This window comes from Mollisia scopiformis, assembly GCF_001500285.1.
Source record: "Mollisia scopiformis unplaced genomic scaffold LY89scaffold_6, whole genome shotgun sequence".
Lineage (NCBI taxonomy): Eukaryota > Fungi > Ascomycota > Leotiomycetes > Helotiales > Mollisiaceae > Mollisia > Mollisia scopiformis.
The window spans coordinates 275,343-297,610 of NW_017263586.1; the positions used below are offsets into that span (position 1 = coordinate 275,343).

Below are 22,268 nucleotides of genomic sequence, written 5' to 3' on the forward strand. Positions count from 1 at the left end.
GGTGTCTTCTCACTTTGGTGGTGGCATGTTTCGCTGAATGATCGGCAACACGTCGGACACCCCACCAAAAGCTTGGAGGGGCATTTAACGCTTTTCTTTTGCTGCACTCTGCCATCACCCATTGAACCATCTACAAAATCCCTCAGAACCCCGAAAAACTTTTGCAAAATCAACAGAAATCACCAATTGCCAACATGTCTCTTTCCAATAAGCTGTCAATCACAGATGTTGACCTCAAGGGAAAGCGGGTCTTGATCAGAGTGAGCTTGTCCATCACAAACACTGAAAACGCGCCGAAGAATATGAGACTGACGATAGATATGAACTTTGCAGGTCGATTTCAACGTCCCTCTCGATGCTGATAAGAAAGTTACGAACCCTCAACGTATTGCTGGAGCCGTCCCAACAATCAAATATGCGATTGATCATGGTGCGAAGGCCGTTATCCTCATGTCGCATCTCGGTCGACCAGATGGAAAGGTCTCTGCCAAGTACTCTTTGAAGCCTGTTCTCCCAGAGCTAGAGAAGCTCCTCGGAAAGAGTGTTGAGATGGCACCAGACTGCGTTGGCCCAGAGGTTGAGGCTATTGTCAACAAGGCTAGTGGCGGACAAGTTATCCTTCTGGAGAACTTGCGTTTCCACGCTGAGGAGGAAGGCAGCTCTAAGGATGCTGATGGAAAGAAGGTCAAGGCAGACAAGGCCAAGGTTGAGGAGTTCAGAAAGGGTTTGACTGCATTGGGTGATATTTATATCAGTAAGTTTTCAGACGGGCCACTTCTACAAGGTATAGCTAATTATGCTACAAGATGATGCTTTCGGAACTGCACACCGAGCTCACAGCTCTATGGTCGGTGTTGATCTGCCGCAAAAGGCTTCTGGTTTCCTTATGAAGAAGGAATTAGAGTACTTCGCAAAGGCTCTAGAGAACCCTCAACGCCCTTTCTTGGCTATTCTTGGTGGAGCCAAGGTCTCTGACAAGATCCAACTGATCGACAACCTCCTCGGCAAGGTCAACAGCCTCATCATCTGCGGTGGCATGGCATTCACATTCAAGAAGACTCTGGAGAACGTAAAGATTGGAAACAGTTTGTTCGATGAGGCCGGCAGCAAGACTGTTGGTGATCTTGTTGAGAAGGCTAAGAAGAACAACGTTGAGCTTGTCCTTCCAGTTGATTATATCACCGCAGACAAGTTCGACAAGGACGCTAAGACCGGCACTGCTACCGATGCCGAAGGCATTCCAGACGGATGGATGGGACTTGACTGCGGTCCCAAGAGTATTGAGCTCTACAAGGATGCCATCAGCAAGGCTAAGACTATCCTCTGGAACGGTCCTCCAGGTGTATTCGAGTTTGATGCTTTCGCTAAAGGCACAAAGGCCACTCTCGATGCTGCGGTCGATGCCGCACAAAATGGCAAGATCGTCATCATTGGTGGTGGAGACACTGCTACCGTTGCTGCCAAGTATGGGGTTGAGGACAAGCTCAGCCACGTCTCAACAGGTGGTGGAGCATCTCTCGAGTTGCTCGAAGGAAAGGAGCTCCCTGGTGTCACTGCTCTGTCGAGTAAGTAAGCGTTGGCAGATGAAGTGGCTCCAGACTCTGATCTGTCAAGGCCGTCCCAGCAAGTCTAGCCTATAATGAAGTTGATGATGCACGCCGTACATAGCTCATGAGGAAAAGTGCCAATGAAGAATGATTTTGGTCAAAACATCGAATGCCAGTGATGTCCATTGTATGCTACCCTTTTATAGTTGATTCCAATGTAGCCCCGGAACTCCATTTATGATCGTGCACATGTGCTTCGTCAACGTTTCTTGCCCGCCTCAACCTTCTTAAGCTCCTCCCTGCGATGCAACGATTAGCATGAGTCTTTTGGCATTGAGGGCTGATTACTCACTTCAGTTGCGCCGAAAAGTCTTCGTTCGTGTCATCATCGTCCCAGCTCTCCTCCCACAGATGTGTGTTATCTCCTGGTACCTCAGCCTCTTCTTGTGTCCAGTCTGCAATCACACGACCATTAGCAAGGGCTCCGTTTTCTCGCCCGATATCTGCTTGAACCGGGCGTCTTAGGGGCACCATACTCTCTACCGGGAAGTCCTCGAACTCGTCATCCTCCTCCAGAGCAGCTGCTGGCTTTGCGTCCTTCGTTGACTCGGCACTCTTGTCTGTAGTGGTAGCTTTCGTCGTTAGCGCGGCGCCAGCTGCTGGTGCTGCGGACATCTTTGCGAGAACGAGATATGTTATGCAGGAACGCGACTACAGGTAGAGTAGAAAGGGAGGTAGTCTACTGATGCGAGAACAGAAGACGTGAGTCGAGATAGTGGCGGAGCTTGGAAATCGTATTCGTTTGGTTACTCTCGGATTCCGTTGCTGCAGGTGAAAGCTTCAAAGCTTTGAGTCGTGCTTCGCAAGGCGGCAAGCGAATCAAATGCCAGTCAGCAACGGACGCCAAACGCAAACGCCGTCTGAGGCTGAGTGCTGGGACCCTTCCTCCCCAACCTTTCATTCTCCAATTGATTTTTTTTTTGCTTTTACTTTATCTCGTTACCCCTTGCTTTTCCGTAGATTACATTACACTCGATAGAGATAGGGCGGCCGTTGCTTTTTGCTCTTTCTGCCATTTATATAGACCTTCAATTCCTGTCTTGTGCCCCGCAATCACGTCGTCGAGTGTCACGGGCCGGCCTTCCTTACTATCTCCGGTCTCCCAACGACTCCTTCTGCAGTCTACGCCTTCCGAAATATTTAGACTTATCCTTTCTCTATTCACCTTGCTCTTTCCAATCTGACTTTTCGGCTTGAACCTTCTCGAAAACCACAATTTGCATGAAACGGTGTTCGAAGTAAGCCGGGGTCTCCGGACTCTAAAGTTAAAATCAATTTCAGGATAAGGCCGTCAAGATGAGTCGTTGGTTCCGTGGGGTGGCAAAGTCCAATGCTCCGTCTATGATAGCAGAGGAGGAAGACCAACACCTACATCAGGTTGAAGAGGCACTTTTGCGGCTTCTCAATGATGATATTGCTGAAGCCGATAGGATTCTGAAGCAACAGGACTCATCCTACCACCACTTAGGACGAGGGATCTCGAGTTTCATTGCCTCGATGCTGGGTGTGGAGAAGGAGCTTTTGAAAGATGCCGCCGCCACTCTGCAAGTTGCTGAGACGAAGACCTGGGAGGATATGAAGAAGGCACAGAGAGAACCTACGGCCTTTCAGTCTCACATCTACCCACCTGGAACAGAGTATCTTCTTTGCTTTGCAAGTATGAGCCCCCAATCATCAGGTCGTATATCTGCTTACCAAGACTTCATAGTTTCCCAATTGACCAGTGCCATTTGTGCTGTCTTGAGTGGGTCAGTCACGGAAGCTGTGAAGGCCTTCTATAAACTCCGTAAATCCTATCTCACGTTAGATGGTATCATGGAAATTGAGGCGAACTATCTGAAACAACAAGCCGCCTCTCCTGGTCTTAGAACTTCTGGTCATCTGACAAATCACTTGGCGGTAAATACGCCACCAGCCAGCAGCCATGGGACTTCAATTGGAGAAAAACCTGAGCTGGGTGCCGGTGATGAGAAAGCAAGTCTTCGTGCTCCCAGTATGCACAGTAATGCTACAGAACCGGACCTTCACGTCTTGCCTGATCCAAGTTCCTCGATCCCTGCTACTAGGGTTGAGTCAAAACTACTCGATATCGATCCTGCTTCTGTTGGTATCACTAATCACACAGACATATTCATACACTCTGGAACCAGACTCTGTTATGGGATCCTTCTAGTGGTCTTCTCCATGATCGAGAATCCATTGTTCAGCAAAATCCTATACATCGTGGGGTTCAAGGGAGACAGAGAGCGTGGTACAAGATATTTATGGCAGGCAGCTCGCTTCAATAACTTCAACAGCGCCATAGCTGGTATTACCCTTCTCGGCTACTACAATGGTCTGGTTGGATTCTGTGATATTCTGCCTACCGATGCTGGAGCCGCAGACGATCTTTCAGCCTATCCTCGAGCGAAATGTAATGTCTTGCTTGCCGATATGCGCAGGAGATATCCCGAATCGAAACTGTGGAAGATGGAAGAAGCACGTATGCATGCGTACAATCGAAATCTTGAAGCTGCGGTCAAGATCCTTGCCGAGAACTCTGACAGCAGCATGAAGCAGATAGCTACTATCAATATGTTCGAGATGTCGCTGTCTTCAATGTTCCTACACGAATATGAGCTGTGTGCCAAGAGTTGGATCCAATGCTCCGAGCTCTCAGCTTGGTCTCCAACATTATATGCTTACATGACGGGAGGGGCCTACCTGGAATTGTATAGAAATTTGAGGTTGAGTGATCCCAAAGCCGCTGGCGTATATAAGGAGAAAGCCACCGAATACTTCAGAAAAGGACCTCCAATGGCAGGAAGACAGAAGGTTATGTCGAAACAACTCCCATTCGATGTCTATATTACTCGAAAGGTCCAGAAGTGGGAAGAAAGAGCAAAGGCCTGGGAGGTCGATCTTGCTGATGCCATTGGAGTGAGTCCATTAGCTGAAATGGTCTATTTCTGGGGCGGCCCAAAGAAGCAAGGTACAGCACAATTGCAGAAATCACTCGACATCCTGCAGTGGGAGAGGACAAGCCATCCGGAGAAACTGCAAGGTGATCTAGACGAGACTGCCATCCAAGCAGTACTTAGAGCAGCTTCATTGAAGAATATGGGTAAATACGACGAAGCCAGAGAAGTCTTGAAAGCAGAGGTCCTGAAGCATGATAGGTCAGCTTTTCTAGAGAGGTGCTATATCCCTCGTACTAACACATTCCAGAAATGAGTTCAAAGGTCATCTCAAAGATGATTGGACTTGCCCCAGCGCGCACTACGAGATGGCATGCCTTGCTTGGAATGAGAAAGACCTTGAGGGTGCAGACCCCAAGGCCAAAGTAGTCGAATGCGAGGAGTGGCTTGAGAAGACCCAGAAATGGGAGCAATACATTTTAGACACGAGGATGTCTGTCAAGATCACGACATCATTGTTGACCATCAAGAGGCATAAGCGGATCATGGGAATGTAGAGCATTGTATTTATGCATCATATAGACTTGGGCGTGGCATTTTAGCTTCAGACAGGGTAGGCATCGTTCTGGTTGACTAGTATCAGTTCTATCGCAGTATTTCAACAACAAAGAAAGTCACGATGAAGAGTCGTCGTGGACGCTCGAGATCTATGTTTCCTTGTCCCAACGTTTCTTTATCTGTCCTCATTGGCCAGTACAGCGGAGCTACAAAGTTGTAGCTCTACTCGTCCCCACTTTCTCATGTTTTCTTGCCACTGCTCTTACCGTGCAAATTAGACTTAGCTGCTGCGGTTGCTCATAAGCTCCTTCCTACCCGATTGAAGGAAATCTCAACTCATTATTGATAAAGGGAGGTTTTCTCACCCCTCGACTTTCTTTGTCCCTAGAATCGAGCAGGTCGGGATAGCTCATCTCGTTCTGAGTTTTCAACCAGGATCACCCAAAGAATTATACATATCTCTCTCTTCCAATGTGTTTGCGCACCATCCACACATTCCAATGCTGCGGCAAGGAGGAGATCTACATCCACTACCCCTGCTTCGAAGTAAAGCACAAAGAAACCTGCCAGAATCCCCGAGGGCCAACTCTCAACAGAACCACACCATGTTCCACCTGTCATCCTCAAACCAGAAGCCGGAAACGAAGATGCGAGGCAACACTGCATCGAGACGACTCAATTTTCTTGATTTCTCAAGAATTTAGAGATGTTAGAAGAGAGAGGGTAGTTGCTCTGCAAGTGTTGGCTGAGGCGGTTTTTGCTATGCATAGGGAGGATTCGGAACGGAATCTTGGTGGGTAGGTGGATGTTTTTGAGCGGATTGATAGATTGAGGGAGGCTTTGCGTGATTAGGGAAGGTGGTACTTGTCTGTTGTGTTCTGTTATTTATGGGTTTGGGTATGAAAGTATCGTTCGGAAGTCGTATATCAACCTCAAATGTCAAAGCTCAGTCCACGTAGTCTTGGTTATCATTTTCTTGTGTTTGCCCATTGACATAAAGCGAAGCTGACTCCCGCCTTTCTAATGAAATGAAATACATCAAGGGTCACTGTCAGCTAAGTTGCTTGTGAAAGAGAGGGTCTGACATAGACCTCACAATGATGAGAAGTGGAAAGAGTTGGGCACGTGCGTCAAACTATTAACTCGAAGGCATTCATTCACTGACCGCTTTCCTATCCAGATATCTATTTGTGGAAGAGCACATATAATGCCCACGAAGTCTGACAAGAAACCCGTCTTTCAATCATACTTGTTTGGGTTGCTACTCTTTATCCACAATTACTGATGTTCTTGCCCAGTCATTCTCGCCTTTTCTTCGGGTTTTGTAAGGAACATATTGTCGCTGGAGAGATGAGAACCTGTTGTCATATTTTATTTATTGTTAACGTTTGTTTATTGTTGTCAAGCTTTGCGGAATTTTCCTCTTCTTTTACTTCCTATCCCTTCTCACCCACCCCACATTCTCATCTAAATCCTAATCTATCTAGATTACAGGTACATGCCTTTGTGTTTGAAGACTGGTGGTCCACACCCGATAACAACCTGAACCTTCCCTTCCTCGCTTTTCCTAATTTCCTAAAAGCGTTAGGTTCATGTCTGGGTTTATATACTTGTGAGATGTTGGATTCTTGGGGCTTTCCACTTCAACTCTCAAGAGGTGAAGTCCGAGGAAGTAGTGAATCCGTATGAGCGATATCGGAGGTACGAAGGTAAGTATGAAGAGGTGAAGTCTGAAGAAGTATTGAATCCGTATGAGCGGTATCTGAGGCACGAAGGTATAAAGATGACGCTGTTTTTGAGCGTGAATACAAGACATCGTACGATGTGCGTTGATTGGTGGCAAGCGATGGAGTATATAAACGAACCCAACCCCTGATGTCAAACCATATTCTTTTCCTTCAAAAGAGCTCCCAGCGCATGTGGAACCTGAAGCCCGGAACTTGGAGCCGGCGACATTCTTGTAGATTTGTCGTCGAGGGCGTTGAGAATCCGTGAGGAGACGTCTGCCGTTGTCAAGGCTTTACTTTCCGAATTGCAACGAAACACTTGAGAGGAAAAAAGTTCCGACAAAGGGAGGAAATAGACTTTGAGACGGTGGACAAAGAGTTGACAACAGCAAGATAAATAACAGCTAAGATCATTTGCACAACGCCCCTCACAATATTCTTTCGTGGATCTTTTGCCACAAATGTGCTCTGAAGATCTGGATGCTTTGTTGTGTTGGTTGGACGAAGGGTAGACGGAGCGGGGTTTTATACCTCCGAGGGCCGATGGAGGGGTTGTTTGTTTGCCTGGGTTTGCGGGGTGGAGAAGAGTGAATCTGGGGACAGTGAGAGTGAATTTGATTAAGGCTGAGATTTTTATTTTTTTATTTTTACGAAGTTTATGTAAATAAAAGAGGCAAGAAGGTCTCGAGGTCTCGAAGTTAAAGTATCATTTGTTACTCGAAGACTAGATTTACTTTTTTATTGCTTTATATTAACAAAATCCAGACTTGTTGCCGGGTACGGCCAAACTCGTATTGTATTGAAACATCGGCGAAAAGTGAGCGGTGTCTCGTCTAGGAGGACTTGTGAGTAGATGTCGGTTACCTCTGATGTCAAAACCATATTGTCCTTATTCAGAAGACGTCCGAATGTATGTGGAAGTGGAGCCCGGTACTAGGAGCCCGGAACTTGGAGCCGGGCGATACTCTTTGTAAACTTATTTTCGAGAGCGTTTAGAATTTGTGAGAAGATGTCTGCCGTTGTTAAGGCTTTACTTTAGAATTGCAAGTAAATATTGCCAAGGGAAAAAAAAAAGAAAAGAAAAGAAATATAGCAAAAAGATATCAGCGAAAAGTGAGGGTTGTATGGTTCGGGAGGATTTGTGAGTAGATGTCAGCCATTATTAAAGATTCTCTATGTTCCGGCTCCCAGGGAGACATCAGCGAAAAGTGAATTGTGTCTCGTCCGAACAAGTATTGTGTCTCGAGGGCTGAGGAGGAGCATACCTTTTTGAGTCAATTTAGCTTGAAGAGAGTTGTGTTCCTGACATATTCATATGCTTGATAAGTCGGTTTCGTGCATTATTCGAATATTGCATTTCAACGAAGAGCATCCAACAGGCTGTAGCAATGAATACTGTATCAGAAATAAAAACAAATAATCCTTAACGATAAACCATGTTCTCCTGACAACGTAAAATTCTACTTATAAGAAAAAAATACGTACCTATGTATACCTATATCCCACTGGCGTCTGACTGCCTCCGAGCCTCACCACCTTATCTTCGCTAGCGTCTCCCTCACGCTAACCCCATCCTATCCCCAAACCCCTTCGTTGTATATAAAGTTAAATAAGCAGAACCCTTACTATGTAGTCCGGAAAACCCAAGGTTATCTAATATACTGTTAGCTCAGTTGACAGATTTCCAGATGGACTTATAGCCTCTTTAAAACTAGCACTAGCTGCTGGTTTGGAAGAACCATCGATTTCGGTCGATGGTTCTAAGTTTTGACTTTTGGGGGTTACAAAAGCTTGGCTCGGTAAGTTGGAAATGAGGTCGCGTACGGGTATCTTTTGGAGTCTTTGATTCACTCACTGCTCTTGACGTTGAGTCTTTGATAGAGTGAATGCATATAATTTAACAATGCACTACATAGCACCGCGCAGACCAGTTCACAAATCAGACAAATCTTAATACAAAATATTGGGAGTGGAAATCTTTCTTTCTCATTTACAGACTTTACTTACCTTAACCTCACTCCTTACGCCCATAGCGCGTACAGTCAGGACACAACCCCTTCTTCTCCTCTAGCTTCTTCACGTATCTCCTACACGCATATGGTCTATCTGCCATGTGATCTGGAAGCGCATAGCAGGTGAAGACTTGGCGCTCGACGTGCTTGCATTCGAGGTAGGTGGTTCTGGTCAAGACACACATTTTGGTTTGTTTTATGAGTGAAGTGCTGTTGAAGAGTGTTGAAGAAGGTTGAAAGTGTCGAGGAAGATGGAGAGAAGATATGAGGGTAGAGGAGGAGGCGAAAATATAGGTGTGGAGAAAGTAGTGTTTTAGCTGTTTTGTAGTGATGTTGTATGAGACTTTTTGAGTCGAGGACAAAGTCATTGTTTGGACAAGGTTAGATCTTTGTTGCGTTGAGATTCTTTGTAGTATATTTTCTTGCCTCCACTTGGGAGAATGACCAGCAGGTTTGGATAAAATACACGTACTTGAACAAAAGAAAGATGCTGCATTCGAAACGAACAGACCGTTCACTTGAACGCGTTTAAAGGCGAGGCATGTCAAAGGGTCAATGAAACATCCACGGTGCAAAGGTGAGCAAATGGTTCTCGCAAAGCATTTTGGTATCATTTCCGTAAGCTCAACTAACCATAGCAAAGGTTACTGTCGAGCTCTCAATTATCGTGCAAGCATCATCAAGAAGTAGGTATTCCACGCGTGTCCACCCATATGCAATCGCTTCCATAAACAACATGAGTCCAGTTCTAAACGCGCTCCTTGTTATCCCAGCCTTAGAAACGCCCGCAATGTCAATTTTTGAAAGCAGCTGAAACTCAGAGTCCTTGACCGTTAGCCTCGACCGACATTGGACTTCCGTTATTAGGTCGTCGGATACGTCGGGGAGGGCGAGGTGGGCGGGCATTCGTGGAAGCACCCTCTTCGTCACTGGTATCAGGATGTTCGGCAGCCCATCGGCGAGCTTCGTCCAATTCGTTGACATCGGAGGGCTTATCTCTCAACCAACCCATTCTTGGACCACTGCGTGCACGCTCAGAGACCTTGAATCCGTAGATCTTAGGCTCGTACATGCTGCCTTTGCCGAGACCGGGAGCAAGGTTGGATGCGTTCATGCCGTTAATGTTCTCCTTCTCTTCCCCGTCAGGGGCGTTCAATTGGACAGGTCTAGGACTGGGAAAATCGGGATTTCGGATAGTCTCATGACCCTTCTTGGCGAGATCGTAGTCGGGGAAGGTAAGGAGGAAGAGAGCGCCGAATGTGCGGCCGAAGAAAGCACCATCAACGGTTTGGAAGCGCGAGTTGGGTGGAACGTAGACATCCATGCAGGCGGGGCAGTAAAGCTTGACAGTGTCTTCGCCAGGGACGTCAGAGAGGCCAACAGGTAGAGAGCGAACGCCGTTGCAGTAGTATCGGGGGCAGACGCCAAAATGACCAGCTTCGTACTTCTCAGACATTTGTTGGATTCCGACGCGAGAGCAGATGAAGCGTTGATGGATAAGACCATAGAGCATTTCGGCGGAGGATTCGATAATCGAGAGATCGGAGGCCATGCGGTGGTGTCGTCGATCTACAGCACCTCTGCGGCTTGCGCGCTCCTCCCCTTCGACAGAATCGTCACCATCCTCCTCCTCCTCATCTTCCTCCTCGTCTTCATCTTCTTCAGGCTCGACATCGAGGATCATCTTGTATATCTGTTAGTAAACGTGTATGCTTGCGCGGTAGATCTTGCGCGCTGACGCGCACTTACCTCCAGTGCCTCCTTGTACATGGAGACTTGACCTTGGAGCCCGGTCAGGTTGAAGTCATCCTCGATAAAGTCCTCAGAGATCTCCGCGAAGTACTCATGACCAAGGAGAGAGCAGAAGGATGAGATCCACGACTCGGGGGTGCCCGAAGAGGTAGACATGGTGCGGTGTTTCTTTCGTGGAACCTTGAGTTTGGACTTGGGTTGACGAAGAGTATGTCGGCCTCGTGGGGTGAGTTCTTTGGAGGACGTGCCTTCCTTCGAGCCTTCCCCTTTGCGGTCGGTGCGGTCGGAATCCATCGCTGAATTGTATTTCCGTTCCGATAACGATCGTTGATTGGTGAGATGTGTTGATGAGGCTGGGTTTTTAGTTTCCACTAGCCCGTTTTGGAGGCGAGGGGTAGCTGGCACGTGACCATACCAGCCCCCTTAAACCCTGCTCGCCTTAGGAGGTCTTTAGGCTTTCAGAGTCGTTCATTATAACAAAAGGAAACATTTACCCGGCCTCTTCCCACGTCTGTTAGTTCCCCTCACAGTCTTTACATATTTGTGAGTCAAATTGTCAAGCAGCAGAATTGTCAAGTTTTATCAAGTGTTGAGATCTGAATGCTTCGACACTCCTTATGCTGCTTAAACATACAAACATCCTCTGGTGCAAGCTGCAGACAGTTGGTTTCTGCATAGCTTGGAATTCTGTTGTCTTTATGAGGGTGTGAAAGGGGATCCTGTTGAATGTCATCACAGTACATGAGCTCACAGTATGCTCCATATACTGAAGCACGTGGAAGTGTCAGTTCAGCTGGTTGAACATCTCCAATAGAAGTATACTTCTCAAGCTGATAGTAAAGGTGTTCCCATGGCACATTCAGCGCTACTATTTCTGACATTTTTACTTCCGTCTTGGCGTTGAGTCATGTCATTTGTGAGTAAGCAAGCATGCATGATCTGTCCTTTGACAATTGGGCAAACTCAGTACTATAAGTATAACAAAGACACTCGTTTGCTTCAAAGAGGGAAACTTATCCACTTGTCAAGATTTCAACTTCTGAATATCATTCATCACTCTGCTTCAATACTCTGAAAAGTCATCATGGATATCAGTACTATGGATCAAGGACTTTTGAGGCGCAACCCATCTCTAACACCTGAGGAATTCTACCATCATTGGCTCCACAAGCATGCTCCAATAGTGGTCCCCTTCTTCTTGCATTCCGGAGCTCAGCATTATGAACAGGTATATGATCCGCTCTCCCTTTTTTCGAGGCCTTTGTCATGACTTTTTTACAGCCAAAAACTCTATCGTAACTAGACAGTCTGTTGCCATCCATATATAACTCTTTCAAGCACCATAGCTTCGAATATCACAGCAGGAACAAATCCCTCTCTCTCTCTGCATGACTACTGGCCAACTCCATCTTTCATACACAAGACTAACACAATTTTTTGCTCCACAGATTCATGGCCCTCTCATCCCATCTAACACAGCGTCAACACCCTCAGTTGATATCTCAACATACGACGGAGCAGCAGGAATGCCCCCTCAATCCATCCTCGACAACCCAGCTCCAATGCCAAAATGGAAGCAAGATTATTACCAAGAGGTCATCCTTGCTGATGAGCGACGATTCTTAGTCAGTGAGGCATTAGATCACATCTATAGAGTACCTCCTGGGACTGTGAAGGGCGAGAGGAAGGTAGTTATTGACCAGGGGAAATGTTTGATCGAGGTCAGTGATGAGATTTGGAAGGTCTGGAAGGAGTATGAGGCTAGGGGAGTTGCGGAGAAAGAGGGAGGGAAGTGAGAAAGGTTGAATTAAGTAACGATTTAATGGTAAAGACATCAAACTCTATCGAGCTCCAACACAAGTGATTCTTTCTCTATACCTTGCTACTGGCACTCTGAAGCCAAGAAGAACCTCGCAAAAGAAGTCCTCGAGAAACATCTGCTACCAACCCGCTGACACCTCTACCCTGAGCAGCTTGTCTCAACCTCAAAATACCAGATATGGCAGCTACTAAAGCCAAGATACTGACCACACGCATTGTATTCCGTTTAGCCCGACCTTTAGTTGTGTATCTTATATCCCAATCACTCCAAGTCGGGAACATACATCGAAACGCAAACCAGATCTGCGTGTACCTATGCAGCGTCAGCACAAGATATCGGAGAAAACAATCATATACGGACGGGTAAGTAGTTGAGTTCCATCCCACTTCATTCTGATACCAATTAACACATCCGCCCGTATTCCAAACTCGTTTCTTCAACGCGGCCTGAGTATCTCTCGCCCATTCCAACTCTGCTTCTTTCTTGATCTCAGCTAATGCAACGTCGCCCTTGAGAATCGGCCGAATGAACTTCAAGCTTAGATTAATCATGTTCTCTGACGCCATGATCACGGACGAGTGCCCTGTAGCAGTGTTTGGACCGAAGATTGCAAAGAAGTTGGGGAAACCGTCGAGTGCTGTCCCCATGTACATTTGTGGTCCGCCTCTCTCGGCGAAGACATCGTGGAGCTTCTTTCCTCCACGTCCTGTGATATCAAGGGGATGTAGCCATTGTGTTGTTTGAAATCCATTGGCGAGGATTATGACATCCGCGGGAATGGTGACTTCGTGGCTAGGGGCTGAGCTCTTGGTATCAGCCGGATTTGGAAATGTCCTTCCTGGTCCCAAGGTGACAGTGTTTTCACCAATGCTAGTAAGTGGTAAAGTTGTCAACTCGATAGCAGGATCGTTCATTGACTCGAACCATTTGCTGTCGAAAATTCGTCGTTTACAACCAACACCATAATCCGGAGTGAGAATCTCATGATATTTTGGTGGAACGAGTGACTTCATCCTAGCCAGAAGTCGCTTCTCAAGTTTCTGGCGCTCCTTCTCGTGGTAATCTTCTGACCCGAATAATCTCCAGTCATATTCTGCACCTGCAGCGATCAGGAGTCGAATCGTCTTGTTGAAGCCGGGAATGTAAGTGTTGAGGAAAGGAGACCATTTCTCCCAACCTTCGTTGCCGAGTGGAGGTATCGTTTTGGGAACAACCCAGGGAGGAGAACGCATCAGTTGAGTTACTGATTTGGCTCCATATTCCGTGGTAAGACGAGGGACAAACTGAGCAGCGCTGCATCCAGTTCCAAGCACAATGACATCCTTACCCTTCAGATCCACATCATACTTCCATCTTGCAGAATGGAAGATCTCGCCTTGGAACTTGTCTTTGCCTGGTACTTTTGAGGGCCATATTTGCGGTTCCACAAGTCCGCCGACGCAACTGACAATTACCTTTGCTCGAACTATCTCCTCTGAGACATATACTGATTCGCGGCCGTTCTCCCTGACCTTGGCGGCTCGGTCGTACTCGCTCAGATCTCCAAAACCGGTCATCAAATGCTCCATTGTAATCTCCCAGACCCCCTCAGATTCCAGCCATCGACATTCTCGAACATCTGTGTTGAGTTGAATCTTGTCCACGATATTGTACTTTTCGCAGACGCCTTGGAGGTATTTGACAATCTCTGGACCAGGAGGGTAGAAAGTCGTCCATTTTGTGTTTGGGCTGAATGAGAAGGAATAGAAAATGGCGGGCCTGTATGAGAAGGGTCCTGGGTTAGTACAATTATCGTGGAAGTGGTGATCGAACAGTACTTACACATCACAAGCAACACCAGGGTCTGGAAACAAGTTAATCAGTATTTTGTACCTTCCTACTTTACAGCGTGAAGCTGTGACACTAAATACAAATTGAATGAGACGAAGAACTTACATCTATTAATCCACCAAGTCCCACCAATTCCAGACTGTCTATCGAAGATCCTGAACTGATCACTGCCAAGGACCTCTTTCAATCGACAGCCCATTGCAATACCTGACTCTCCAGCACCGAGAATAGCAACCGGATAGTAGGTATAACTTCCAGCATCGTAGCCATTGTCTTTCCGGATAGAACTGCCATACATCTTGCAATCAAATCAATCAGTATTCATATACAAAGACCGAATACGGGAGGAAACAATGAACACGGGGGGAAAGCTCACAACATCCGGACGCCTCTCCAAGAACGAAGCCATGCTGAAACTAAGAGATGCTAGTATTGTAGAATAGTAGCAAGTTGTAGTGGATCCTGACCGAGGATATCTATGGAAGCTCAAGGAGTTCAGCAAACCCGGCCGGAGGTTTCGACCTCGGGTCCAAGCACTCTTGTGGCACAATCCTCGAAGAAAACATCATACCTCGTGTCACCCCAGCGAGCTCCCCGCATTTGGAGGAGCAGATGGACCGAGGCATGCATAAACGGGAAATCGGGGCTTACACTACGCAAGAAAGAGAAACATTGCGAAAGCATTTGATTGGACTTGATAAGAGCTGCAGGGTGCATATTCGCATGTAAGGATACTACAGTATTTGATTACTCTTGAGGATGTGTGCTAGATCCCCCGGGCGTCTTTTGAGTTCGCTCGGAACTTCAGCGGGTCTAGGGAATGCGGTAGGTCCCGTTGCCAATCTACATCCGGTCGTAGTGGCGCCTTCTTCTCCAATTGACATCTCACTCTGTCATGACCACTACGATACGAGTACAGAGTATCAAGAGAGCAGCGAGAATAATTCGTCGTTTCTCTTCTTCTGCCAGACACTATGGAGTGTCGAGCCTCCCGAAGATATCGCAATCCCTGAGCTCGATCGACTTAGACGCTTTTCGAAAGAATGCCTTCAGACCGGAGAAGCCTCTGCTCATAAGCAATGGGACCACCTCTGAACATTCCCTCCCAGCAGGGAACAAATGGTTCACAGGCCAGAGTAGTACTCTTGAGGGTCGATCAGACACATCTGAACGAGGCATAAATCTCGAATACCTCTCACCATTCGCCGACACCATTCTCCCCTACGAATACCACAGTCCTCCCACGAAACCACACGAAGCCACTTCCCGAGCAGAAGTCAACAATCTACTCTCATTCCTAAACGAAACAACGAAATCCTCACCAGACTCCACCTTCCACCGCTTCAACGCACCCCTCGCCATCTTCCTAACAGCCATCACCCTCCCCCCTCCCCTCCACCCAACCCTCTACATCGCGCAAGCCCAACTCGCAGACCTCCCCTTAGCCCTGCAAGCCGATCTCCCCACCCCACGTCTCGTCACCGAAGCAGGAAAAGGCGATATCTACGACGCCAACCTCTGGATGGGCATCCCACCTACCTATACACCTCTCCACAAAGACCCCAACCCGAACCTCTTCGTTCAGTTAGCGAGCAGGAAACGGGTTCGGTTGTTTTCGCCTAGGATTGGGATGGAGATTTTTAGGGCGGTGCAGATGAGGATTGGGCGGAGTGGGGAGGGTAGTTTGAGAGGGGATGAGATGATGGAGGGTCCGGAGAGGGGAGAGCTTGAGAGGGCTGTTTGGGGGGAGGGGGGTGGTGATGGGGGGTTTGAGGGGTTGGTTGAGGCGGGAGATGCGCTGTTTATACCGAGGGGTTGGTGGCATAGTGTCAAGAGCGAGGCAGAGGGTGTTAATGCTTCTGTGAACTGGTGGTTTCGATGATGGATTACCTCGAATTATATATTGGCTCTAGGGACGACTGAAAAGAGTGTTGCGTGCCAGATCTTACCTTGAGTGATATTAGATTATTACAGTTGGCAATGAGCTAGTGATATATATGTATCAAGAGGTGGGAAGTTCTGTCGTCTTGATATCCTGAGACACAACAGTTTCTATCAAGAGTTTACATAGCTTGGTTCAAATAGACCATACTTGAATAGACTCTATTGACTGCAATGTATAACAAATAATATAACAAAGCTCCAAAAGCCTATAGAGGTCTATTCAATTAAACTCCATTTAAGTAGGTCTACTCCAGTTGAATAGACCCCACTCAAAAAATCCTTTGCCAAACGTGATATGCCACAAACAAAAAAGCAAGGCTCAAAGAGTCTATAGGCAGGCAGGTGTTCATTTAAATAGACTTGATAATCTTCCATTACTTACTCAAGTAGACTGACTCTATTAGTGGTAAGAAATCTTAAGAAGTTTACATAAAGTAGACTCTACTTAACTTAAGTGGACTTTATTTCATTGTTTACTTCATTGAAGTAAATTTTCTTCAATGCGATGTACAACAAAACATCCAATTGTCCGTCCTTAGATACTGACTTTAGCGCTGGTAAAGTACTTAACTATTCTTCGCGGGTTGTACAATGGAAAGACTTCTTCATGTTCTTTCTTGAGGACTAGGCTTTTAGTAATTGTTAAATCTTTCAAGTATCTTCCAGTTTCATCAGCGGTAGAGTATCCATCAGATAGCCAAGCAAGGGTTTAAATTTACATAAAATCATGCTTACTTCAATGTCGGTAACGCTTCTCATATTTAAATGTCATATTTAGTACACACAACGTCGGGCTGAAGGTCCACACTCCTAGCTATATACTAGTTCAAGGTAGGCACTAAGGACTCACAAATCTTCATTCTCACGCAAATCATCCGAGGTTATTTCTCTCAGGACCAAAATGTCATTCTTGCTCAGTCGTATGCTGAGTGGTATAGTACTATACAACCAAGACTCCAAAACTCCACATTCTTGCCATACAGTGAATGTCCTGTTGATACACCATTTTCCTCATGTAATTCTCCCATCTTTGCTCATGTATTGAATGTCTTCTAGTTGGTTGGATCCAAGTCTCACCATGCAATGACTGTTTCTCGCTCCACTTTCGTCCCGCCTTTGCTCAAAAGTACCCTCTGGCACTTGACCCTTATGTACCGATCCGGCATATGGAAATCCACCACCATTAACTGGAGTCGATTTTCCTCTGGCACAATCCAGTCCTTAGACATCGGTCTTTCTGGCGGTTTATCTTCCGCCGTGCTTTGTTTCCTAGGCGCAATCTGTCCTCTGATACCAGCAGAGTTCAACAACTTGCCACCTTCGGCTGCGGGTCCGTATTCAGTGATTCCCCGCCCTATATATTCACTCATCACCACTTCGGAGATTCTCCTCACGTTCTCCCAGCCTTCGCCTGCCATGTGTGGTGGACTGGGATAACTCGATTGCATCTCTTGGCTTCTGGAGCCTTGTTTTTGTTGGCCGTTCTCTTTCTCTGACGGTATAGGTGGAGGTGGGAGACCCTCTTCTTCGCACTGTGCTATCCATCGTCCTATCCTTGCGGTCAAAACTCCATCCCACATCCCTTCCTGCCTTGGACTTGAGAAGAGAATCTCAATCGCTTCGCGGCGAACGATCGGGTCTCGACACTTAGTCGCAACCACATGAAGAGGTGGGATAATACCCGTATCGAAGCTGAAGCGTCTGTTCTTCGGCAGCTGAAGCGGATCTTGGCACGCTACTAGGCGCGAACAGATTCGTGTAATGTATTGAAACTCCGGGAGGAAAGCATCATAGAGCATTTCAGAATCCGACTGAATTGTAGCCAAGATAATCCGCGTACATCTCTGGTACAATGACAGCACGAGCGCCGATGCATTATTTACCGTTCCTTCTGCATCTATTGCTTGGTCTAAGATCGGCTTGAAGGCTTTGTCAAAAGCGGAGAGTTGTTGGATGTATTCTGTGTACTGGCTTGTTATTCTTTCTGGGGAATCGCTGGCTGCAGGCGCATAAGCTCGATTGAAGAGCGTGCGTCGGTAGAATTGTAGGGCTCTGTCCATGAGGAAATCCCAGCACTGTTGAGCGGCAGGAAAGTCAGGAAATGAAGCAGGTATCGGAAGATGCCACACTTTATGAATATCCCAGATCAGTGGTGGTATGCCTGGGGTCATACCGAAGAAAAGACCCTGGCCGTCGAGTCTAACAAAAGACTGGATGAGTATCTCTTCGATGGTAAGGTCATTATGGAGAGGGTTAGGCGTCGGACTTCGAGATGCCAGTGGTCGTTTACGATTCGCCGAGATGACCTGTGTCGAAGAAGCTGACGAGGGAGAGGGGCTAGGTGCTCCTGTTGATAGCGGAGTATGTGGCGTAGGCGTTGAAACCACACTAGATACAGTGGACGACGATGCTTGTTGCAGTGTAAGCTGCGGTCTATGCGATTGCTTTGCGAGATGTTGGGTGGAGGATGGGCTCTCGGCGGAGCGAGACCTCGAAGATTGATTATTAGAGTAGTGATCCTGAGCGCTGTGTTCGTCTTTCCTAAAGTCAGAAGTCCTCATGCCTGGAATATCAACATGTTTCGCTCGAGGATCGTAGACCGCATACACGGGAGACATTAGAATGTGTGGCTCTGTGTCGTATGTTGCAATCTTTCCCCCCGAAGCCATGTCCGGAGCGTTTTCATTCTCAAGATATTCTTCCACGTGTCGAACTATTGATCTCTCCTTTGAGATGTTGTCACATCCTTCTCGAGTTTGTAAGATTTTCGCGGCAGCAATTGGTTGCCCCCTAGGTCTAGATGACTCTGGTATTGTGCGGCGAGGGATCCAGGGACGAGAGCCTGGCCTGCCCATGTAGTAGCTCCTGAGTATCTTAAGACCTCCATATGTCTGCTGGACACTCGAGGCGTAGCTTCCTTGAAAAGTCTCAAAGCAAACAAAAAGTAGACAGGAGATGAGAGCATAGCGGAGCTGTGGCGACTTTTCGGAGGATATGTACTGATTCAGCTCTTGGATTGCTCTAAGATGAGAAAGGACAGCGTGTTCATGATGTCTTGCATTTGTAGCTTGAATGACATTCACTTTCAAGCCAGGACCCGGAGCAGTCTCAAGACTTTTGGTAAGTGCACCCAACGCAACAACAGCGTGGCGAATTGCTGGGACATTATGACTCTCTTGGAGAACAATGCGGGTCCAGAAAGCTGAGTCGAAGTAGCCTGAAAGTTCGTACGCCGTATGCTCAGAGAACGTCTGGAAGTATCGACTTTCTTCCTCGGTCGTATGTATAGCTGTATTTGGACCGTACAGGGTCACCGAAGGTATGCGAGGTTGCAGTTGAATAAGTCCCCTGGATTGCGAAGGCTCCGGGAGGTAGCCATCACATACTCGTCCGAACTTCTGGCAGCGAAGACTGTGATTATCAGCATGATATTAGCTATATGAAAGAACGAACAGGACATACCAAGCAGGCTTCAACTCGTCACACTTTACACGACGGGCCTATTCAAGTGGTTAGTCTTCAGGCAATCCAGTATCCAGTGAGGTAGGAAGAAGACCTTGCATGTAATACACCCGCTCTTCACTTTGGGCTTGCTTGCTCGAGGTCGCTTTGCTGATCTGCCATCGTCGTCTGAAGATGTGCGCCGAATAAGCTCAGTCGGGAGGTTTTGTGGCGAGATAGAGGGGTATCGACTAAGGTGCTCTGGTAAAGAAGGATGACGCCCGACAGGGCGGTCGGAATACATGATGCCAATTCGTGGTTGTACTTGTACTGATACAACTCAGAGGTGGAGGTCAACAGCACAAGTCTCGTGACACGCCAAGGTGACCATCGATGCAAGATAGAGGCGAGTCGCAGAGGCAACGAAGGAAGGAGGATCATTAAGATGCAACCCTGACAGAGTACACGAAGGATGCATGGCGAGCACTTCGCGGACGCGGTCTTGATAAGTTGATATGTTTTCAAGATGAGTCGAGGTTAAGAATTGACGAATTCGCTAGCAGGTCGTCTGTGTCGGTCCTCCCGAAATACTTGCTTGGCTAGCGCATTGAGGTGCAGCGATCGAAAGACATTGGAGTCGATGCATCCGTCAGGGGTTCAACGTGGGAGGGCCAAGCCTCAGAACTGCCGAAGGGCACACATACATATGTCTGATAATGATTGAGCAAGAAGATGGCGGAGTAAGGGAAGGAGAGCGAGGAAGACTGCGAGTCGCACGTGTACGCAGAATACGGCGCGTGGAGTAATCGGTGGCTTAGTGGTGGAGGAGAAACGAGATAGATAGAAGCTCTGGTCCTAGAACCGAGAGCTTTGGGTGACTGCATCAGCCCTGTGAGATCACTGAGAGGGAGAGGAGAGGGAGAGCTGCGGCGGCCCCTGCGTCTCCGTTTGGTGGCCCCGCGAGAGCTCCCCTGCCCGCTCGGTGAGTGAAGCCCCCAAGAAATAATGACCCCAAGATCCAATTCGTGACATGGCCAAAGCCGATCCAGGAATAATGTACTTACTCCGTCCTGATATCGACTGACATCTTCGAATCATCGACCAAAAGAACAATTGCGTGGCTTACGGTACTTCGTCAAGTTGGGGTGTTTCGTGGGGTCTTCAACAGTTCCCAATCTCAACACCGCTTTCGCTGTCTCAATTCGGGTCGTGGTGATTCGCCTACCAGCACCCTGCGAGATTGGCTTCTCATTTGCTCCGTGGAGGGGAGGGGAAGGGGGATGCGGATTGGTCCCTGCCTGCCTGCGTGCCGCGTATTCTACTGTATCAGCACTTTCGGGCCACTCCTTGACTGACTCGGATCCAGAAGTCCCTCTGGTCATGAAGTCTGAAGTCCTCAGACGCAAGTTCGACTCGAGCTTCCATGCATGCCCGTTCGCAAGCTTGGTGTCGGTCGCAGCAGTGCTTGAGATGCGAGATGGGCAGCATGCTACTCTCGCCCGAAGAAGCGAGGCGCCGGCAAGGCCGTAGGGCGCACCCAACGTCGAATGGCAGCCGTCCAATAAACGCCATCGAGGAGACGGTGCATGTTTTGGAAATATATTACGAGGGGCAGCACTTGCACTTGGGTCGCCGAGGAGTGTGAGTGAGTGATTTGCACCGCTTGGGTGATTCGAGGACGCTGATTAGGTGCCTTACGACCGGAAGCCATCTCCAAGCGGCTCCCCAGTAGCCTGCGGAGAAAACAATGCACGCTCGTAGCCAAGCTTCCAATTGGTAAGGCTGGAAGAGGTCTTCCCACCACCCTTGCATCTTGATATCGATCGTCGAGTCGCATATTAATTGAGGAGAATAAAATGGCCATTGCTTATTTGCTCGTTTGCGAGCCGGTCCAGCAACATTGCGTCAAGTATCGGTAAGCTCTCTGACTTCGAGCACATAGTGGGGACATTCTTTGCCTCGGTGTCCGTCGTATATGACGAGCCCTTACTGTGCAGCCTCCCCAGCCTCGCATTACCAAGAACCTTACAAATTACCCGTAGTCGTGGGACATAAATAGTACAAAGCTCTCTGATTTAGTAGCCCTAGCCAGAAGGTTTTTGATGCCCATAAGCTTATCTCATGTCTCACACTGCCTATCAATCCAACTAGGATTTGCACAGTTGATATCTGATGGCAAGTTCCTCGTGGCTTCGGCCACAGTGCAATGGCACAACAGGAGCATGCACTTACGCATATGCAATCCTAGAATCAATCAAGCACAGGAGTGCTAGGAAGACAGCCCCGGAGAACATGGAATTCTCAAACTGTTGAGTTCCAGAAGAAGAAACAAGAATTGGGGGTTGAAACCAGGCCTGAAATGATCCTCAGCAAGGTTGAAAGGGAATGGCTTGCGCAATATGGAAGTTTCCCCGGCAAGGACATTACCGATGCCTTAAAGCCTCACCCAATATTGGTACTGGGACACATTCACACAAAGGTTGCGCTTGGCACGGAGTTCTCCACATGCCCTGTACTCTGCGAGAGCCGGCGGCGATATACAAGGGGCAGAGCCATATCTTGTTGGGCATTTTCCAGTACTCTTTGGGGTATATTGCGGTGAGATCAGACAGTCGGCTGTCGTAAGGCTCGAGATAAGGAACTTTGTTCGGCTCTGTGTCTGTCCGAGAGTGCTTCCG

The 22,268-nt window shown here is 47.7% G+C and overlaps 9 protein-coding genes across 9 annotated transcripts; 5 read left to right on the forward strand and 4 right to left on the reverse strand.

The window, feature by feature from the left end:
- The first annotated feature begins 125 nt into the window (after positions 1-125).
- On the forward strand, positions 126-961 carry LY89DRAFT_682088 (phosphoglycerate kinase). Its single transcript, XM_018214437.1, has 2 exons — positions 126-260; positions 334-961. Exons 1-2 carry the CDS (start codon positions 195-197, stop codon positions 808-810), a joined length of 543 nt encoding a protein of 180 aa, XP_018074687.1. The 5' UTR covers positions 126-194; the 3' UTR covers positions 811-961.
- LY89DRAFT_682090 (phosphoglycerate kinase) lies at positions 821-1,940 on the forward strand. The gene is made up of 2 exons (XM_018214438.1): positions 821-1,846; positions 1,900-1,940. The coding sequence occupies exon 1, from the start codon at positions 845-847 to the stop codon at positions 1,571-1,573; it is 729 nt and encodes a 242-aa protein (XP_018074688.1). The 5' UTR covers positions 821-844; the 3' UTR covers positions 1,574-1,846; positions 1,900-1,940.
- LY89DRAFT_695016 (uncharacterized protein) lies at positions 1,807-2,222 on the reverse strand (the record flags this gene model as incomplete). Its single annotated transcript, XM_018216745.1, has 3 exons — positions 1,807-1,846; positions 1,900-2,002; positions 2,084-2,222. 3 exons carry the CDS (start codon positions 2,220-2,222, stop codon positions 1,807-1,809), a joined length of 282 nt encoding a protein of 93 aa, XP_018074689.1.
- A 279-nt stretch (positions 2,223-2,501) lies between these two features.
- Positions 2,502-5,211, forward strand: LY89DRAFT_639788 (outer membrane protein-like protein iml2). Its single transcript, XM_018211637.1, has 3 exons — positions 2,502-3,264; positions 3,316-4,765; positions 4,815-5,211. Exons 1-3 carry the CDS (start codon positions 2,904-2,906, stop codon positions 5,059-5,061), a joined length of 2,058 nt encoding a protein of 685 aa, XP_018074690.1. The 5' UTR covers positions 2,502-2,903; the 3' UTR covers positions 5,062-5,211.
- A 4,180-nt stretch (positions 5,212-9,391) lies between these two features.
- Positions 9,392-10,787, reverse strand: LY89DRAFT_610365 (uncharacterized protein). The gene is made up of 2 exons (XM_018210548.1): positions 10,551-10,787; positions 9,392-10,485 (listed from the first exon to the last, which is right to left on the reverse strand). The coding sequence occupies exons 1-2, from the start codon at positions 10,707-10,709 to the stop codon at positions 9,619-9,621; spliced, it is 1,026 nt and encodes a 341-aa protein (XP_018074691.1). The 5' UTR covers positions 10,710-10,787; the 3' UTR covers positions 9,392-9,618.
- Positions 10,788-11,536: 749 nt separating this feature from the next.
- Positions 11,537-12,387, forward strand: LY89DRAFT_441218 (uncharacterized protein). Its single transcript, XM_018207539.1, has 2 exons — positions 11,537-11,781; positions 12,002-12,387. Exons 1-2 carry the CDS (start codon positions 11,638-11,640, stop codon positions 12,347-12,349), a joined length of 492 nt encoding a protein of 163 aa, XP_018074692.1. The 5' UTR covers positions 11,537-11,637; the 3' UTR covers positions 12,350-12,387.
- A 38-nt stretch (positions 12,388-12,425) lies between these two features.
- Positions 12,426-14,503, reverse strand: LY89DRAFT_578660 (FAD/NAD(P)-binding domain-containing protein; the record flags this gene model as incomplete). Its single annotated transcript, XM_018208957.1, has 4 exons — positions 12,426-12,687; positions 12,736-14,133; positions 14,197-14,218; positions 14,311-14,503. The coding sequence occupies 4 exons, from the start codon at positions 14,501-14,503 to the stop codon at positions 12,426-12,428; spliced, it is 1,875 nt and encodes a 624-aa protein (XP_018074693.1).
- Positions 14,504-15,610: 1,107 nt separating this feature from the next.
- LY89DRAFT_579487 (Clavaminate synthase-like protein) lies at positions 15,611-16,087 on the forward strand (the record flags this gene model as incomplete). The annotated part of the gene is made up of 1 exon (XM_018209005.1): positions 15,611-16,087. A coding segment is annotated over one exon (477 nt), but the record flags the coding sequence as incomplete, so codon positions are not given.
- A 1,135-nt stretch (positions 16,088-17,222) lies between these two features.
- On the reverse strand, positions 17,223-19,894 carry LY89DRAFT_730388 (uncharacterized protein; the record flags this gene model as incomplete). The annotated part of the gene is made up of 3 exons (XM_018219469.1): positions 17,223-19,560; positions 19,612-19,649; positions 19,706-19,894. 3 exons carry the CDS (start codon positions 19,892-19,894, stop codon positions 17,223-17,225), a joined length of 2,565 nt encoding a protein of 854 aa, XP_018074695.1.
- Positions 19,895-22,268: the final 2,374 nt, after the last annotated feature.

Excerpts from the sequence above, each read along its gene's own strand:
- LY89DRAFT_682090 (XM_018214438.1), top strand. The coding sequence starts at position 845 with ATGGTCGGTGTTGATCTGCCGCAAAAGGCTTCTGGTTTCCTTATGAAG.
- LY89DRAFT_639788 (XM_018211637.1), top strand. The coding sequence starts at position 2,904 with ATGAGTCGTTGGTTCCGTGGGGTGGCAAAGTCCAATGCTCCGTCTATG. Across the intron at positions 3,265-3,315 it reads GTATCTTCTTTGCTTTGCAA|TTTCCCAATTGACCAGTGCC; the intron begins GTATGAGCCCCC and ends AAGACTTCATAG. Across the intron at positions 4,766-4,814 it reads GAGGTCCTGAAGCATGATAG|AAATGAGTTCAAAGGTCATC; the intron begins GTCAGCTTTTCT and ends AACACATTCCAG.
- LY89DRAFT_610365 (XM_018210548.1), bottom strand. The coding sequence starts at position 10,709 with ATGTCTACCTCTTCGGGCACCCCCGAGTCGTGGATCTCATCCTTCTGC. Across the intron at positions 10,486-10,550 it reads TGTACAAGGAGGCACTGGAG|ATGATCCTCGATGTCGAGCC; the intron begins GTAAGTGCGCGT and ends CAGATATACAAG.
- LY89DRAFT_682088 (XM_018214437.1), top strand. The coding sequence starts at position 195 with ATGTCTCTTTCCAATAAGCTGTCAATCACAGATGTTGACCTCAAGGGA. Across the intron at positions 261-333 it reads GAAAGCGGGTCTTGATCAGA|GTCGATTTCAACGTCCCTCT; the intron begins GTGAGCTTGTCC and ends TGAACTTTGCAG.
- LY89DRAFT_441218 (XM_018207539.1), top strand. The coding sequence starts at position 11,638 with ATGGATATCAGTACTATGGATCAAGGACTTTTGAGGCGCAACCCATCT. Across the intron at positions 11,782-12,001 it reads GAGCTCAGCATTATGAACAG|ATTCATGGCCCTCTCATCCC; the intron begins GTATATGATCCG and ends TTTGCTCCACAG.